Source organism: Antedon bifida, chromosome 8 (genome assembly GCF_963402885.1).
Source record: "Antedon bifida chromosome 8, ecAntBifi1.1, whole genome shotgun sequence".
NCBI lineage: Eukaryota > Metazoa > Echinodermata > Crinoidea > Comatulida > Antedonidae > Antedon > Antedon bifida.
The window spans coordinates 968,764-986,015 of record NC_136233.1 but is presented as its reverse complement, the minus strand read 5'-3'; the positions used below and the strand labels follow the sequence as shown (position 1 = coordinate 986,015).

The following is a 17,252-nucleotide window of genomic DNA, read 5'->3' as shown; positions in this document are numbered from 1 at the left end:
ATATAATAAATTACTAAAAAAACGTAATTTTATATTCAATTTATTACTTCGAAAACCTTGTTTATTTCGTGCATTCGCCAAGCGGCCAACAGAGGGCGTAACTTGTTTACATCGTTCGCGTGACTAAAAAATGATTATTTTTGACAATGTTTTCAAAATGTTTGCTTTATTGCATCTTTATCCCTAGTAGTGCTACCCCATAGTCACTCTGAAAATAAAGTTTGGGGAAAAAAGCTTATTTTATGCTTATAAATGCATATCAAAGCCGATAAATGTAAGTGTGCCGAATCGTCTCAGGGCCGAATCGTCCCGGGCCGAATAGTCCCGGGCCGAATCGTCCCAGGGCCGAATCGTCCCGGGCCGAATCGTCTCAGGGCCGAATCGTCCCGTTACCATATGATGCATTTATCATGGAAATGACAGATCATCGTTTTATTTAGAAGTACTTAACATTTGTTTTAAAAACAATTAGTTATTATTAATTGTGAGGTAGGCAACATTTTGTTGTGCAACAGAAATTGTTTTTTTATTGGACTTATAGAAGCCGGGGGTGGGGGGGAGAGAAGGATGAGAGGCGTGTAACATTATAACTCTTTTATATATCTGCATTTATATCAATTTATCTGATAAGACCATCGGACCTGTCCATTTTGTCTAACAGGGGGTTTTCTACAAAATGTTTACCAGTACACTATCTATTTTATTTCAGATAAATTTTTATGTTAAACATCAAATATGTTCTCAGCAGTTTATGGACATAATGAGGCACAGAATATTTTGTACAAATTGGTCATCAAACCATTTAAAGAAAAAGGTATCGATTCCATGTGACATCTTTAACAACAGGCTCGGCCGCAGACGCATCCGGGACAAATCACAGTCTGGTGGATTTGGTCCATCCCATTGGGTTTTTCGATACCTGAGTCAGCTATTCTTAAACTTGCTTCCTACATAATATAATAAGGACACAAGGACATTAGCATAGCGTAAATTCACCTGTGGGAACCAATAAACAATGTTTTAATCGGCCACCAGGTCGTTATCATAGCTTTCACCTTTTTATAAAAATTTGAGTCATAAATTTAATATTCTCAATATTTATATGAATTATGAATTGATTCTTTTTTTATATCAGATTTTGTTAGTATTCTATTAATTGGTGTAAGTATCTTTAGAACTACCTATGCATTCTGTATTAGTATAATAAATACAATTTACATACTATATGAAGCTATGTATAATTATTCAAAATTTGTACATTTATATTACAAGCAATTAGTAATTTATTTATATTATATATATTATTATATATATTATATATAAATATATTTATTATATAAGCACAGTAAAACGATTTTCCTTTCCTTTTTCTTTGATCATCTAGCCTGCAGGAAGTGGCAAATCGTATATTGTGAAAGCTTTGGCTGACGAACTTAAGGGTGTGACTAGTTACCACCATCTTCATTCTTCAAGCATCATTGGTCACTCACACGAACAGGATGGACAAACTAAGTATCAAACAGAATCATTCATTTAAATTTGTATGCTTAACTACTGCATGAAATATTCAAAAGTATTATTACTTCAAAAGATGCATCAATTTACTAATACTGATGAAACAAACTAATATCAATCTCAATCAATTTATTCATGAACTTTTCTGTTGGTAATGGTATCTCTTGATTTAATTTTCCAATGAGATATTGCATTATTTGTTTATATATTGTTATTCATATACTGACAGAATCTTTTTTTTACTAGATATCTTCGGAATGAAATCAGCAGTGTTTTGAGAAGTCGTCCGTCAATTTTCTTTCTTGATGACCTAGCATCGGAAGATGCAATGTTCCCATGTGCATTCACTTCACAATATGGCCATCAACTTGCTCAAGAACTTACTAAATTAAAACAAAGTACAACAAATTATTTACTTTTAATAATTTTCATATAAAACCCACCCTGAAAAACTGTTCCCAGCACACTGTCTAGAAATCTGATATAAAGCTCTGTCTACACTATCAAACTCATATAAGGACATGATGATGTCATATCACTACCATATTTGGGAACATCACAATTTTGTAAAACTAATTTGATAATGTAGACAGAGCTTAACGTGTAGATAATAACAGCTGAAACTAAGTTTTGGCAACTGTTTTGTACTGCTGTTCTATGGATTCGAACTAAAGACCCCAGACTAAGAAAATAAGTCCACAGCAGCAAATAGTAAATGATGGCGCCCATCGTGTATTCACCTGCTTCAACTGGTTTTGTTGATCCACAGGTGAAGATAGTAGTGGAGTTGTGTTAATTGCAGCAACGCAATCGCCATGGAACATGAATCAACATTTATGGCAATTGTAAGACCAATGTTTTTATTATTATTAAGAGCTCGATATACAAATTGGAATAGAATGAGGAGAATATAGGCCTTACACAATGGAATGGGAACAATATATAGATTGGGATAGTAAAAGCACATTTCATTTTTTACAGATTTGATGTTCAGATTTACTTGCAGAATCTCAGCTTTGATGAAAGGTTTGCGTTCTTGCAACAATCTCTACAAGACATAGCTTTGGAGGCTGGTGTGGTACAAGAATTGGCCACACGCACTGAACAGTAAATATTATATACAGTGTTTATTTCGAATGCACAGGCTTGGATCCAATTCTGCCTCAAGAAGATACTTATGTTCATCTATGCCAGAAATAGGGACAACATTTTCATTAACTTTCACCCTCATTTTTCCAGATATACTGGTGCAGATTTATCAGTTTTATGCAAAGAAATCGGATTTATACCGATCAGAATCCTTATGGCCACCTCTCATTTTAAGGTATGTTCAAACGATGTAGGAAATATATTATTTTCTCCATGATCAGATTAACCAATCGTCGGGATCGTAAATCATGTTCCATCATATTATATTCTATGTTCACATCAATTTTGTATTGTAGGAGACGTTTATAAATGGAAAACGTAGATTCACGGCCTGTTCGCCATCAGATGAGGGCGCCATTGATATAAAGTTGGAGGACATTGTAGAAGATGATCTGGTGTTTGAACCAATTTCAAAAGTACGACAATTATATAGAAGATCCAATTAGTAAAAGTATAGAAGTATTTAATATAGCATAAGGTTTTTTTTTCAGGCCACCTTATCGTCATCCCTAATATTAAAATTTTGAAATATTGTTTATAGGATGCCGCTATAGAAAGGCTGCATCCACCAACCGTTGATTGGCAGAAATACAAACTATTCCAAGACACAAGACCAACCTGATATTACACCAGAAAGAAAACTATGGTTAGTGTAGTATACTTTGAATAAAGAAATTAAAGTATACCAAGTATAGGCGGTACAAGTATAAACTTTATTTACATTTTACAAAAAAACTATACAAAGTGTTTATAATAAATAACGCCAGGTATATATATATTATTTACTGCTTTATCATATATTGCATTATGGGTATTTAATTGACAATAATGGATATGATGTAAGCGATGGTAACTAGCAACGTCATCATGCCAATTGCATGGCAACCAGAATCTTGGTCGTCAATTTCAATATCCACTGGCAGCTCTGGAATGTCGTTGGTTTTCTATAAAAAAAGAAAAGAATGTTTAATTCAGTGAAATTATTGAAGGCGATAACAACCAACCATTAACTAAAAAATACCTCGTTCTGCTTTACCACCGATTGAATTTGGTTATTACCAATTTTGTACCTTGTTTCGACATTTGTTTTATAATACATTTTGTATAAATTACCCGGAACTACCCATTACTTCCATAATTGCTATAGTTTTAAAGGGGGATTCTGGGTTTAAAATTGCTTTTAAATATCGTTTATTTATTAAACAAAAAATATTATAATAATATAGACATGTCAGAATGAAGAAGTAATAACGAGAAATTAAAAAAATTAAATTTCATATACATTTTAGGGTAAATTCATGGAAAGTCTGTTTTTCAGCAGCTTAGGGAAGCTCATTAATATTCATGAGATATTCACAAAATCACGTCATCAGTGGATTCCAAACTCGCGACGTCATGTACGTTGTGTTTGTCAACTAATTTACATCTCCCTCCCCCTGTCAAACGACGACCACCCGATCATTGTGAAATACATTTTTTGTAGATTTTCTAAGCTAGGCCTAAAGTGTAATAATAACAGTAGTAGCATATATTTATTTGACATTTAATGAAATACAAAATTTAGTACAGATTATATATGGATTGTATACAGTTATACTATTTTTATACCTCGAATAGTACAGATCGTATTATCGGCTTCAAGTACTAGGCTAGGCCTAGCCTAAATCAATTTTTGTCATGGGTGAGAGCCATTCTGACTAGGGATTCCATGCCACGATGGCTACCCTACGTTTTAAAACATTGGGGCCCATCATGGGCCTAGCTAGCCTACTACTAAACGATTGGCCCATAAATAACAAAACTCAGTGGATCCAAACCCATCCTATCAACCAAACTCCTAAACAATCTAAACCTAAAACGTTCTACAAAATCGGCTGTAAATATTGAGGCAAAACCAGGTCCGATCGCCGTCCGCACGTATGGTGTCCCGATCGTCTAAGTAGGCCTAAAATAGGCCTAGTTTACTCTCCAAAAAGCGGATACTGCATCAAGCAAGTAGACCAGGTAGTAGGAAGGAGACCTGGCCGATCCGGCCCAGTTAAAAATTGAGCTAGCTAGTGTAGTGGACCCTATGCGAATTGATACTACCAGGCCTTTTACTATAGGCTACACTTGTTAAAATTAGCAATACTTATGTTTACAAATATTCCAACTCCATTATTCGAGCTATATTATCTATACCATTCCGGTAGGTCGAGTCGACCTTCTATCAAATACTGTACATCGTTCATGTTGTGATTAATTATAGACGGGGTAAACTCGACCCGACCAGTTTGGTATTGTATACTGTATCTTCTGAGCACGTGTATCGTCGTCTCGCTCTCCTCGCTCAGCAGGAATGTATACGTTACGCTTCATTGATTTTGAAGGCTTTCCCTAAGTCAGTGCGAAAATCGGCAAACGTAAAGTGCAAACATATCTAAGTTTTCACTGTTTTGATAAATTTTCATAGAAAATTGACTTCATAAATAGGAAGACCGACTAAAACTACATCAGATAAGTATAATTTTACAAAAGTAATTGATATGGTTAATGATAACGAGTCGTCGGAAGATTGACCATTTCACGAATTTCCTATTCTGTAACACAGTGTCATATCGCCGTAGCTGCACTTGTAATCTGGCCTCATTTCACAGCCTTCGTTCTGCTTCACTGGGCGCTTATATAAATTGAAACTTTTACCGTTCAAGAGACAAACAAATATATTTTACATTTTTTGCTATTCATTTTAAACCCGGAACCCCCTTTAAATTTTACAAATTTGGTATAGCATCAGATTTGCAAGTGTAAATATTAAAGTAGGGTACATTGTCGCATTTGACATGGAACGTACCTCTTCCACAATTCTCTCGCATCGAAAAGTCACATCCGAGTAACTTTCGTCGGCATGGTTACATATACAATCCAATGTTTCTGCACTGTGTGTCGAACCTTTAGGACAACCTCTAAACAACAGCCTGTAATTCATATTAGCCTGGACGGACGCGCTAACCAAGACGTCACGGCGCACCACATCCAGCTCAGCATCATCACCGGTGTCCCTCCTTCTTCTGCCAGTCCTTTCAACCAGTTGGAACACGTTTGTAATAGTGTAGTTCCTAGCTTGACCAGAAAGGGCTCTGTTGATAAATGTACTGACGTGTTCTTCGTTGGCATGATCGTAGCTATGTGATTCCAGTTCCTGTTTATAGAAGTTTCGATTTGCATAAATGATTAAATAAAAATTTACAAAAATTTATACAACAAAATACGACAAAAGGAGCCCAACAAAATTGGCAAAAGCTAATTCTTGTTACTGCTGAGATGTGTATAAACATAGAGTTTGTATGTTATACAAATGTTTACATTTTACACAGCATACAGTAACACATGGTGCATCAAAATGACATTTTTCTATAGAACTGTACTGACCTGAAGAGTATCTTCTATCACAGACGGGTTGTAAATTGTGTTGTCATTCTCAAAGTAGAAGTCCTCCGCTATGTACGCAAAGTAGCGGTCATCGGTGTCTGCAGCTAAACATCCCTGCAATTGAAAATAACAAAATGTTCAAGAAAAGTTTATTGTTTCACACAATACAATATACAATAACAGATCCTCCAGATATATATATATATATATATATATAAATCCAAAGGCAAATTACTGAAAAAAATGACAATGCTGTGGGTATCAGTGGCTGGATCTCAATGGAGATACAAATAAAAAAAGCGAAAAGCTAAATCAAAACGATAAAGTAAACAGCCATAAAAGTTAGCAGAGCTTTCGGGCAACACTAGCCCTTCATCAGTGCAAGTGAGGGAATATATATATATATATATATATTATTATTTAATTTAAGTAAGAGAAAACAACACTTCAATAGAATAGCGATTTGGTTATCTGATACTAGGATGTACTAACACAAATCTTTGAATTAGTACCCTGTGGTATTCATTAAGCTCTGTCTACACCAAATATGGTAGTGATATGGCCAAATATGGTAGTGATATGCTCAAATGGAAATGGTAGTGATGTCAATGAGCACATCATAAAGTTTAGACAGAGCTTTCAAATGTAATTCGATTAAATAGTGATTTGAATATTGATATCTGCAGGGTGTACTTACAATATCGTTGAATTCATATTCATTTCCAATGCAGACCATAAACATGGTAAGTTCCAGTTCCAATCGCTGTCTAAGTACTTCTGGGAAGAAATGAGTCTCCACACTCACCATCTCCAGATGCGATACACCGGGAGCGAATCCGTCACGAAGATCAGAGTTCGGATTTAATGATCCATATACACTTTTAAGCAACACTCTGAAAACAAAAATTGACTGTTGCAAGCATTTATTTGCGACAACCTAGTTCGTGTTACTGTATGAAAAGTATCTCTAAATAAAAGTTGAAAGTAATTAATTTGTGTACATGCAAAAAGTTGGGATGCGCTTGCTTCCTTGTTCCAAAGGGCTTAATAACAAATGAGTGAATTGAGAACAGATTTAACCAAAAAAAATTGTTTTTTAAATGTTATAAATGGTTTCGTTATAGATTGTTAGCGTACCTAGGTTCGTCAATTTCACCATCTCTTATATCCACAACAGACTGGAGAGAAATAAGGTTCGACACCACAGCATCCGGGACATCTAGTCGTTCACAGGTGGACTTATCGCCAGATTTAATGTCGGGACAGGTGTATGTTTTAAAGCTTAACTCGAATTCACCTAAAAGGAATAATGATGTTAAATTATTACAAGCAGTATATAGTTAATAAGCTCTCCTCCCAGGCGCTGCCAAAGTTTTTTTTAACTGACCTGTAGCATCAAGTGGGTCGGTGACACAAGCCGTTGCTGGCTCGTCGACGTCTAGAACGACAACAAAAATCCACCGCTGTGTACACATTCCCGGGTATTCCTCATAGTCGCATTCTGGCGCCGTCAAAGCATCATTGTTGTCTTCTAAAATTCCTTCGCATCCAAGAATTTCTAACCGCAGGTAAGGCAGGTTAAAGTTGGTGATCGGTGCGATTCTAATGCCTATCATCGCTATGGGTCGGTCAAAGAAGTTTGGAACTGGAGTTTCCGCATCAAAATTGCCGTTGAAAATCTACAATAATAAATGACATTGCTGTTAAGATCATACGCACCACATGTGCGTGTTTCATAGGGTTCCCCAAGTTTGTTGTATACTCGCATACATTGATGTACTAGAGACTGATACTTGTATGCAGAGAGATGAACTGGCTGTCACAATGGCAGATAGGAAGTTATGGAGGAATCTAGTCTGGGTATGTCCGAGGCTGGTGGTCACATGCAAAGATACTTACTATTGTATTTCCTTCGGAATCTTCTAAGTCTTCAAAGAAAGTTAGCTGATTGATTTGGATCTTATAGGTGGTGATGTAAGCATACTGCGACTCTATGGTATATCCTTGAGTGATTACCCCAGTTACGGTCATCATGGTAGCAAATGTAACCTACAAATAAAAATATACATAATAAAAGATAATTCATCGCCGATAATGGCTATACTTTGTCTCGTGTTATTTTAACAGGATGGGGAGCATCGCGCCACTAGCACTCCTCTGGATCCGTCCTTGTCAGATTGAACGTGCGCGCGTATATACTGGGATACGCTTTCACTCACTTGTATGTGTTGACCTGTGGCCTGGACTGGACTCCATGCCCCTACACCGTTCAGACGGGCATTATGTGCTGGAAATCCTGACTGGAATGAAGTGGCAATAATATCACCGTTTACGATGTCGCCAGATTCCATACCAAGTGCATCATTACAACCTGTAATTATGTAAATATAAAGCTTCCTACTAAGAGACAACGCAATGACGTAAGCGCAACGCAAGTAAATCCACCAATCGCAAGCGAGACAATTTGAATAATCTTTCATCGCTTGTGGTCAAATTATGTTTTAGTCCTAGTGGGGCCCATTCTTTAGCAGCTATGGGTCCAGTATTGCGCATTTGGAAACCGGGGTCCTATACAAATTATACTATTTTATGTTTTACCCAAAAACAGTTTTTAGAAGAAAAAATACCGTTGTCTGGAATAGCAGCGATATAACTAAGGCCGTTGTTGGTATTAATTGGGTTGTATTGCAAAGACGACGGTTGATAGACCGAGATCAGGTAGCCGTCGGAATCCGTTACTGTACGAAACACAAGTTCAACTTCAGCACGTGACCTAAATATGACAATTTATAGAAATATCAAATTTCATAAAAGCAAATACTGGAAACTGTAGGCCTAACAATATCAGGGGGAATGCATAAAGAACCATAATGTATAAGTCGCCTTCAACAGTGAGCTTGACAAGCTGCAACGCAAGGACGAGACGCAACGCAAGGACGATTGGTCAACGTTGCGCAACGTCCTTGTGTTGCGGCTCTGCTGGGTACCAAACATAATGCCCGCGTTTAATCCGTGGCGTCGCTAGTGGAAACCAAGCTTTACGTAAATATTACGTACCTATCCAATCCCTCCGCTTCATCGGCGTTAATGTATACCGGTTTGACGATGGCATATTCAAAGATAGGTCGTAATCGCTCGGTTGAGCTTATCAGAAACCTAGATTGAAAATACAAATATGAAGAATGGTCGGCGGTTTGTCTGACCGAAATTTTGTTGAACAGATATAAAATAGTAATATGTTTTTTGTACAGTATTTGTCGGTTGGTTATTAATGTGGGTGTCTATTTGTAATGGAATTATATGCTTACGTCTATTTTGATTGGCCAAATTATTTTATTAATGGAAAGACAATCTTACCTTGAAAGGGCAAAGCGCATAAGCGTCCAATAAAGAACCGCGTAATTTTCCGTATATAACGGCAGCAGACTTCCGTCAGCGTCCGCGTACTTTGGTCGCACGTTCGTCATATAAAGAGTGGCATTTAGTACAATGGATTCGGGGTATACGTTCTGTTTCCACACATAGTCGCCGTTGCTGTCTAAACAGTCAAACAATGTGTTTACCGTACCTGGAAGAAGACAAGTGAAACTCATTTTATTTAATGCTTTTAATGACTGCTTAAGCTTGGTTCCCACTAGAGACGCAACGCGCAACGTAAGCGAGTTGACCAATGATAAGCGACAGTTCGAATAATCCATCGCTTGTGATTGGTCAAATCACGAACGTTACGTTTTGTCCATGAGTTGCATCTAGGCCTATAGTGGAAACCAAACATTACAGATCGTAAAATCACGAACGTTGCGTTTTGTCCATGAGTTGCATCTAGGCCTATAGTTGAAACCAAACATTACAGATCGTATAATTCTTGCCATATGCAATACAAGAAATACAGTATAATTATAAAAGGCAAGGAAAGACCAAGCAGATGCTTAGTTGGTCAACCCAGAACGGTGCACAAAATAAACTAAATAATGTCAAAATGGTTAAATATAAACACAAGGCAATGAAATGTTTCCAAAAGATTACATTATGAACTACAGATTAATTTGTTAAATATCTGCCGTACCTTGGTAAGTGTACGTATCTTCTCTAAACCTTTCGGTAGAACCAGGGGTTTTTACTGCGTAAACGGCTCCTGCTGTGAAACTTGTAAACAGGTTCTTGCCAGTTGTGGATCCTGGTCTGTATGAATCGTCATAAAAATCATCCTATCGAGATACATGTGAAGATAAGGATGTTGGCTGAATACATTTCAAATATCCTTTCTTCCCATCCCCAGGTAAACAAATCTCAGGAGAATGTACCAATACGTTTATTAAAAAAAAGATTTTATCCTGAGGGATATATGAAACCAAAAAAAAAAAATGAACTGCGCGTGCGTTAAATTAAAGTTTAGGCCTACTTTGTTCAAACCGATAATGACGGAATGGATTAACTTACGCTAAATTGCTCATTAGCAAAAACACTGGAACACGGGCCGGTGTTATTGGCCAATAGGTATCCACCTTGGCGGTTTACGATCGGATAATTGTCCTTGTCGTGCGCTAGTGCATTGTATGGCTGCCAGTCTAAAATCCAAATTTCATCTTCGTTTTCTACATCTTCCACAACAACATCTAATGTCACCACACCTAGAATAATATAGTAGTATTTATTTGACAGACTTAAGCATGAACAAGGTATGTAGCTTTTTTTGGTTATCTCTTGCGCGTAAACGCGTACGCGCAACGCAATGTAAAACTAAAGCTTGGTTTCCACAAGAGACGCAACGTAATGCAACGTAAGTGATTTGACAAATCGATAGATTATTCGGACAATCGCTTGTGATTGGTCAACTTGCCTGTGTTGCGTCTACGCGTTGCCTATCTAGTGGGAACCAAGCTTTATGTGACGAGTGACACGCCCCAAAAACGTTGCAATGAGGTGGTTTGTATGCCATTGCTTGGAGTACAAAAAATAAAACTACGATACTTGCCATCTTCAATCAACCATGTGCCGATAGATGCCTGACCCAGCTTTTCAAAATTCCTATCAACCCCATGGCTAATAGGCACTCCGAATTGTGCATTACATTGGTGAAGGAGACAGACGGTGACTAATATTGCGGCGGAAAACGACATTCTCACTGCACTAATCTTTACGGAGTAAAAGCGGTATGTGCTAAATAGCACCTTTTATATCCCTCTAGATGGACTGTTCCATTTCTATCCCTTATAACTCGCAATAATTAAGTAATTTACTAATAATTCACTTTAGAAATTTATGTTTGCATGCACTATTACCAAACAATATTCAATTTTAGATTATGCATTGTCATACATTTTTATTACGTTGTATTTAATTTTGATTACCTGTTACAGAATAGAATAATCTCATACTCATTTACATACTTAACCCAGGTGAACCGGTATGACCGTATGTTACAAGATGCCAGTCGTGGCAAACTTTAAAGACATTTTTAAAAGCCGAAGCAGCTGAACATGTTTAGCTGAATATTGTGGTGGTGGAAATGATGTTCACGAAATCATGTCTTACAAAAGAAAAATATTATCGAGGGATCTGGAGTAGCATGATGCCCATGCTAACCCAAAATGTGTTACTTTTATCGCCTCGTACCGATCCGAGTAATTCAAGTTGAGGCGGCACCATTTAATGTCGTTTGATGTCACCAAACAACGCGCTTTGGAGGTATTTATTTGCGATAGCTATATGCTGCTTTCGGATAATTTATATTACTTCAAAATCGAGTGTACAAATTCCCTTGATATCCTATACTAGTGTTGTCTTATAAAACTATAATATTCTTTAATAATTGTGAAGAGAAAAAAACATCTCCGACGGGACTCGAACCCGCAATCCCCGGCTTAGGAGGCCGATGCTGTGTACAGATAATACTACTGTATATCAAATTATTATTTTTATAAATCTTTATACTATTATTTTAATTTCATTTATTTCGTCAGAAACGGAACAAATTAATACAAAACAAAAGAATTCAAAATCCAAAAGAAGGGTTAACCAAAAAGCGAAATGAATCACTGTCAAGTGGCTCACCAAAATAGAAATTGAAAAGAGTTACACAATTAAAATATATTAAAATTCTATTTTAATTGTGAAGCCTAGAAAAAAACACCTCCGACGGGACTCGAACCCGCAATCCTTGGCTTAGGAGGCCGATGCCTTATCCATTAGGCCACGGAGGCAGTTGATGTGTAAAGATGATACTACTGTATATCAAATTATTATGTTTATAAATCTTTTACTTATTAGGAACTCGGCATTCATGCCAATAAATAAGTAATTAATAAGTGCGCTACCTGTGAATTAAAAGGGAGAAAAAGAAATACACCTCCGACGGGACTCGAACCCGCAATCCCCGGCTTAGGAGGCCGATGCCTTATCCATTAGGCCACGGAGGCAATTCGTACATAGACCTAATTATTAAAGCGCTTCTCACTGAAGAAATATTTCTTGTTTTTATTTTGTAAATGGATTGAAACTTTTAGTTTTTGGTCTACGGGTTTCGTTCACACGTGCAGGCATGAGGCCTAATCAACCTCTTAATTTGACAGAATAAATTATTAATAAATCAACTGTTATTGCCAAAAATCACACAATGACTCTGTCTAATAATAAGAGATCAACAACAGAGAATATTACCGTGTATAATAGGCCTACCTACATGTTGATTTGGTAAATATTTAATATACGTAACATATTAACAATTGAATTTGCCGGTGTTTGAGTCTCACCAGAAATCCGTATTCTTGTTCTGAAGTAGGCCTAATATTATTATTATCACACACCTATATATAGACTATGTTTGCACTGAGTATGATGTAGGCATAGATTACTATTATAATAAGTCTATGGTGGTCCATATTAGGCCACTACAAGAATAACATGAGTAGGTTGCCTACCTAGGCATGTGTACCGAATACCTGTCTACCTAGGTCAAACTAAATATGATGACTGTCGTACCTTCTATATCTACGTTTTTAATGTCATTGTTTTAAACATAATAATCATGATTTGATTGATAATGAAAGGGATGGTTAATTAATTATTAATTGGTGGCTAAAAACTCTTTATACTCTTTATAAATACGACTAGTAAATACTTAGTCTAGATAGAAGTAGTATAAGAAAGGTGGTGGTGGAAACAAGTTTCAGTGATTGACGTACATTAGACGAGTAGATAGAGGAGCCTGTCTGAATACTACTAAAACCATTACATTATTATTCTAATTATTATACATAATTTGTAAGGCACACTCTATGAATAGTTGCAGTAGTAAACAAAGACATTGTATTCATATACCAGAAGATGACATAATGTTATGTTAATAATAATAAAAAACCTTCATATGGATATTTTTCCATAGTTTTCTAATATTTTGTTTTAGAAAACACAACAAAAAACAATATACGATATAAAATTAAAAATAAATAAATATATTAAAAACAAAACTGTTCTTGTATTATTTATACAGTATATTAAAAATCTTGCCTACAGAACTGTAAAACACAATTAATAACCAAATTTTGTTTTGTTTTTTCAGAATACATAGCTTCACCCCATGGACCACCACCACCAGTGTTACCTGGGGAATCCCCTCCCCCATACTCACCCCCCACGATGGTTGGCGTCACCCCCATGATAAACTGTCGGGTATGTCAGGCTATGATCAACCTAGAGGGTAAACTACATCAACATGTAGTTAAATGCAGTGCATGCAATGAGGCTACTGTAAGTACACATTGCAAATGGTATATTGTATACACAATATAATTTAAAAGAAAAAGTAAAATTAAAAGTGGATGAAAAATAGTCAAAATATATATTTCTACAACATTATAGATTGAAAGTACAACACATGCAGTATTATATAGTAATCATAAAGTACTATTCATTGTGTAGTAAACCCTTAAGTTATAAAATCACTAATACTGTATTTTTATTCTCATGTCATTCTGTATTTGAATAGAACTTTCTAGTTGAATGAAAGTCATTCTTCAGAACTAATTGTATAAATCGTCTTGTCATAATCGTCACAAAAGGCTTAAAAAGAAATGTCAATCCACCCATACTGCATGGCAGCACATGCCAAACAGTCTTTTTCATGCAGTGTTTGGGAATATCCTCTATTAAAAAATTATATAATTTTTCTTTTAGCCTATAAAAGAAGCGCCGGCTGGTAAGAAATATGTAAGATGCCCATGTAACTGCCTATTGATATGCAAGGCTTCATCTAAGCGCATTGCATGTCCAAGGGCCAACTGGTAAGTGCCAACTATAAACATTTTTTTTTAATGTATTCAGATTCAGATTTATTTGGTCCTTTCGTGACGGGCACAATCGCTCACATAACATTACAATAACATACAAAATATATATAAGTAAAATAAATATAAACAAGTAAAGAGTTGTAATAAAGATACACTATACAATATAAACTACAAGGTGATTCAGCAGTATTTGTCATTGAAAGCACAGATGAAAAAAGATATGAATGAATTTAGGTATCTGTTAGTTCTACATAGGGTATATATAAAGTTAGAGCTACCCTCATTAAATAAAGTTAAATACATGAATGAGTATTTTTAAAAACAATTAGTTATTATTAATTGTGAGGTAGGCAACATTTTGATTAACAGAAATTGTTTTTTTTATTGGACTTATAGAAGCCGGGGGAAGAATGAAGGATGAGGCACAGAATATTTTGTACAAATTGGTCATCAAACCATTTCAAGAAAAAGGTATCGATTCCATGTGACTACATTCACAGAAGAATCCGGGAAAGAATCACAGTCTGGTGGATTTGGTCCATCCCATTGGGTTTTTCGATACCTGAGTCAGCTATTCTTAAACTTGGTTCCCACACTAATAAGGACACAGACGTAAGCTAGCGTAAATTCACCTAGTGGGAACCAATAAACACTTCTGACAATCGGCCACCAGACCGCTATCATAGCTTTCACCTTTAAAAAAAAATTTGAGTCATAAATTTAATATTCTCAATATTTATATGAATTATGAATTGATTCTTTTTTTAGATGTGGTTTCAGATTTTGTTAGTATTCTATTAATTGGTGTAAGTATCTTTAGAACTACCTATGCATTCTGTATTAGTATAATAAATACAATTTACATATTATATGAAGCTACTGTATAATTATTCAAAATTTGTTTATATTACAAGCAATTAGTAATTTATTTATATTATATATATTATTATATATTATTATATATAAATATATTTATTATATAAGCACAGTAAAACGATTTTCCTTTCCTTTTTCTTTGATCATCTAGCCTGCAGGAAGTGGCAAATCGTATATTGTGAAAGCTTTGGCTGACGAACTTAAGGGTGTGGCTAGTTACCACCATCTTCATTCTTCAAGCATCATTGGTCACTCACATGAACAGGATGGACAAACTAAGTATCAAACAGAATCATTCATTTGGATGTCATTAAAAAAATTTAAATTTGTATGCTTAACTACTGCATGAAATATTCAAAAGTATATTACATCCGACCAAGATGCATCAATTTACTAATACTGGATGAAACAAAATAATGTCAATCTCAATCAATTTATTCATGAACTTTTCTGTTGGTAATGGTATCTCTTGATTTAATTTTCCAATGAGATATTGCATTATTTGTTTATATATTGTTATTCATATACTGACAGAATCTTTTTTTTACTAGATATCTTCGGAATGAAATCAGCAGTGTTGTGACAAGTCGTCCGTCAATTTTCTTTCTTGATGACCTAGCATCGGAAGATGCAATGTTCCCATGTGCATTCACTTCACAATATGGCCATCAACTTGCTCAAGAACTTACTAAATTAAAACAAAGTAGGGCCTACAACAAATTATTTACTTTTAATAATTTTCATATAAAACCCACCCTGAAAAACTGTTCCCAGCACACTGTCTAGAAATCTGATATAAAGCTCTGTCTACACTATCAAACTCATATAAGGACATGATGATGTCATATCAAGTCCACAGCAGCAAATAGTAAATGATGGCGCCCATCGTGTATTCACCTGCTTCAACTGGTTTTGTTGATCCACAGGTGAAGATAGTAGTGGAGTTGTGTTAATTGCAGCAACGCAATCGCCATGGAACATGAATCAACATTTATGGCAATTGTAAGACCAATGTTTGAGTTTTTATTATTATTAAGAGCTCGATATACAAATTGGAATAGAATGAGGAGAATATACACAATGGAATGGGAACAATATATAGATTGGGATAGCAAAAGCACATTTCATTTTTGTACAGATTTGATGTTCAGATTTACTTGCAGAATCTCAGCTTTGATGAAAGGTTTGCGTTCTTGCAACAATCTCTACAAGACATAGCTTTGGAGGCTGGTGTGGTACAAGAATTGGCCACACGCACTGAACAGTAAATATTATATACAGTGTTTATTTCGAATGCACAGGCTTGGATCCAATTCTGCCTCAAGAAGATATATTTTTTCACGACACTTATGTTCATCTATACCAGAAATAGGGACAACATTTTCATTAACTTTCACCCTCATTTTTCCAGATATACTGGTGCAGATTTATCAGTTTTATGCAAAGAAATCGGATTTATACCGATCAGAATCCTTATGGCCACCTCTCATTTTAAGGTATGTTCAAACGATGTAGGAAATATATTATTTTCTCCATGATCAGATTAACCAATCGTCGGGATCGTAAATCAAGTTCCATCATATTATATTCTATGTTCAACATCAATTTTGTATTGTAGGAGACGTTTATAAATGGAAAACGTAGATTCACGGCCTGTTCGCCATCAGATGAGGGCGCCATTGATATAAAGTTGGAGGACATTGTAGAAGATGATCTGGTGTTTGAACCAATTTCAAAAGTACGACAATTATATAGAAGATCCAATTAGTAAAAGTATAGAAGTATTTAATATAGCATAGGGTTTTTTTTTCAGGCCACCTTATCGTCATCCCTAATATTAAAATTTTGAAATATTGTTTATAGGATGCCGCTATAGAAAGGCTGCATCCACCAACCGTTGATTGGCAGAAATACAAACTATTCCAAGACACAAGACCAACCTGATATTACACCAAAAAGAAAACTACGGTTAGTGTAGTATACTTTGAATAAAGAAATTAAAGTATACCAAGT

At 35.6% G+C, this 17,252-nt stretch overlaps 2 protein-coding genes and 2 non-coding genes across 5 annotated transcripts; 1 reads left to right on the top strand and 3 right to left on the bottom strand.

The window, feature by feature from the left end:
• The first annotated feature begins 691 nt into the window (after positions 1–691).
• Positions 692–17,252, top strand: LOC144849493 (vacuolar protein sorting-associated protein 4B-like). Of its 2 annotated transcripts, XM_078706419.1 has the most exons (9): positions 721–814; positions 15,132–15,169; positions 15,391–15,518; positions 15,791–15,942; positions 16,166–16,241; positions 16,378–16,503; positions 16,651–16,735; positions 16,858–16,977; positions 17,103–17,252. In XM_078706419.1, exons 1-9 carry the CDS (start codon positions 736–738, stop codon positions 17,181–17,183), a joined length of 885 nt encoding a protein of 294 aa, XP_078562545.1. In that variant the 5' UTR covers positions 721–735; the 3' UTR covers positions 17,184–17,252. The 2 variants fall into 2 exon arrangements, with proteins under 2 accessions (XP_078562546.1, XP_078562545.1); XM_078706420.1 differs by lacking the exons at positions 15,132–15,169; positions 15,391–15,518; positions 15,791–15,942; ... (3 more) ...; positions 16,858–16,977; positions 17,103–17,252 and adding exons at positions 1,385–1,512; positions 1,762–1,913; positions 2,285–2,360; ... (2 more) ...; positions 2,961–3,080; positions 3,206–3,439 and having other exon boundaries at positions 692–814.
• Positions 3,357–11,230, bottom strand: LOC144849477 (uncharacterized). The gene is made up of 14 exons (XM_078706394.1): positions 11,051–11,230; positions 10,516–10,706; positions 10,142–10,283; positions 9,433–9,643; positions 9,133–9,231; positions 8,703–8,848; positions 8,295–8,446; positions 7,975–8,124; positions 7,463–7,754; positions 7,213–7,372; positions 6,773–6,968; positions 6,076–6,189; positions 5,498–5,845; positions 3,357–3,608 (listed from the first exon to the last, which is right to left on the bottom strand). Exons 1-14 carry the CDS (start codon positions 11,193–11,195, stop codon positions 3,480–3,482), a joined length of 2,475 nt encoding a protein of 824 aa, XP_078562520.1. The 5' UTR covers positions 11,196–11,230; the 3' UTR covers positions 3,357–3,479.
• Trnar-ccu (transfer RNA arginine (anticodon CCU)) lies at positions 12,206–12,278 on the bottom strand. Its single transcript has one exon. It is a non-coding gene; the product is annotated as a tRNA-Arg (tRNA).
• On the bottom strand, positions 12,422–12,494 carry Trnar-ccu (transfer RNA arginine (anticodon CCU)). Its single transcript has one exon. It is a non-coding gene; the product is annotated as a tRNA-Arg (tRNA).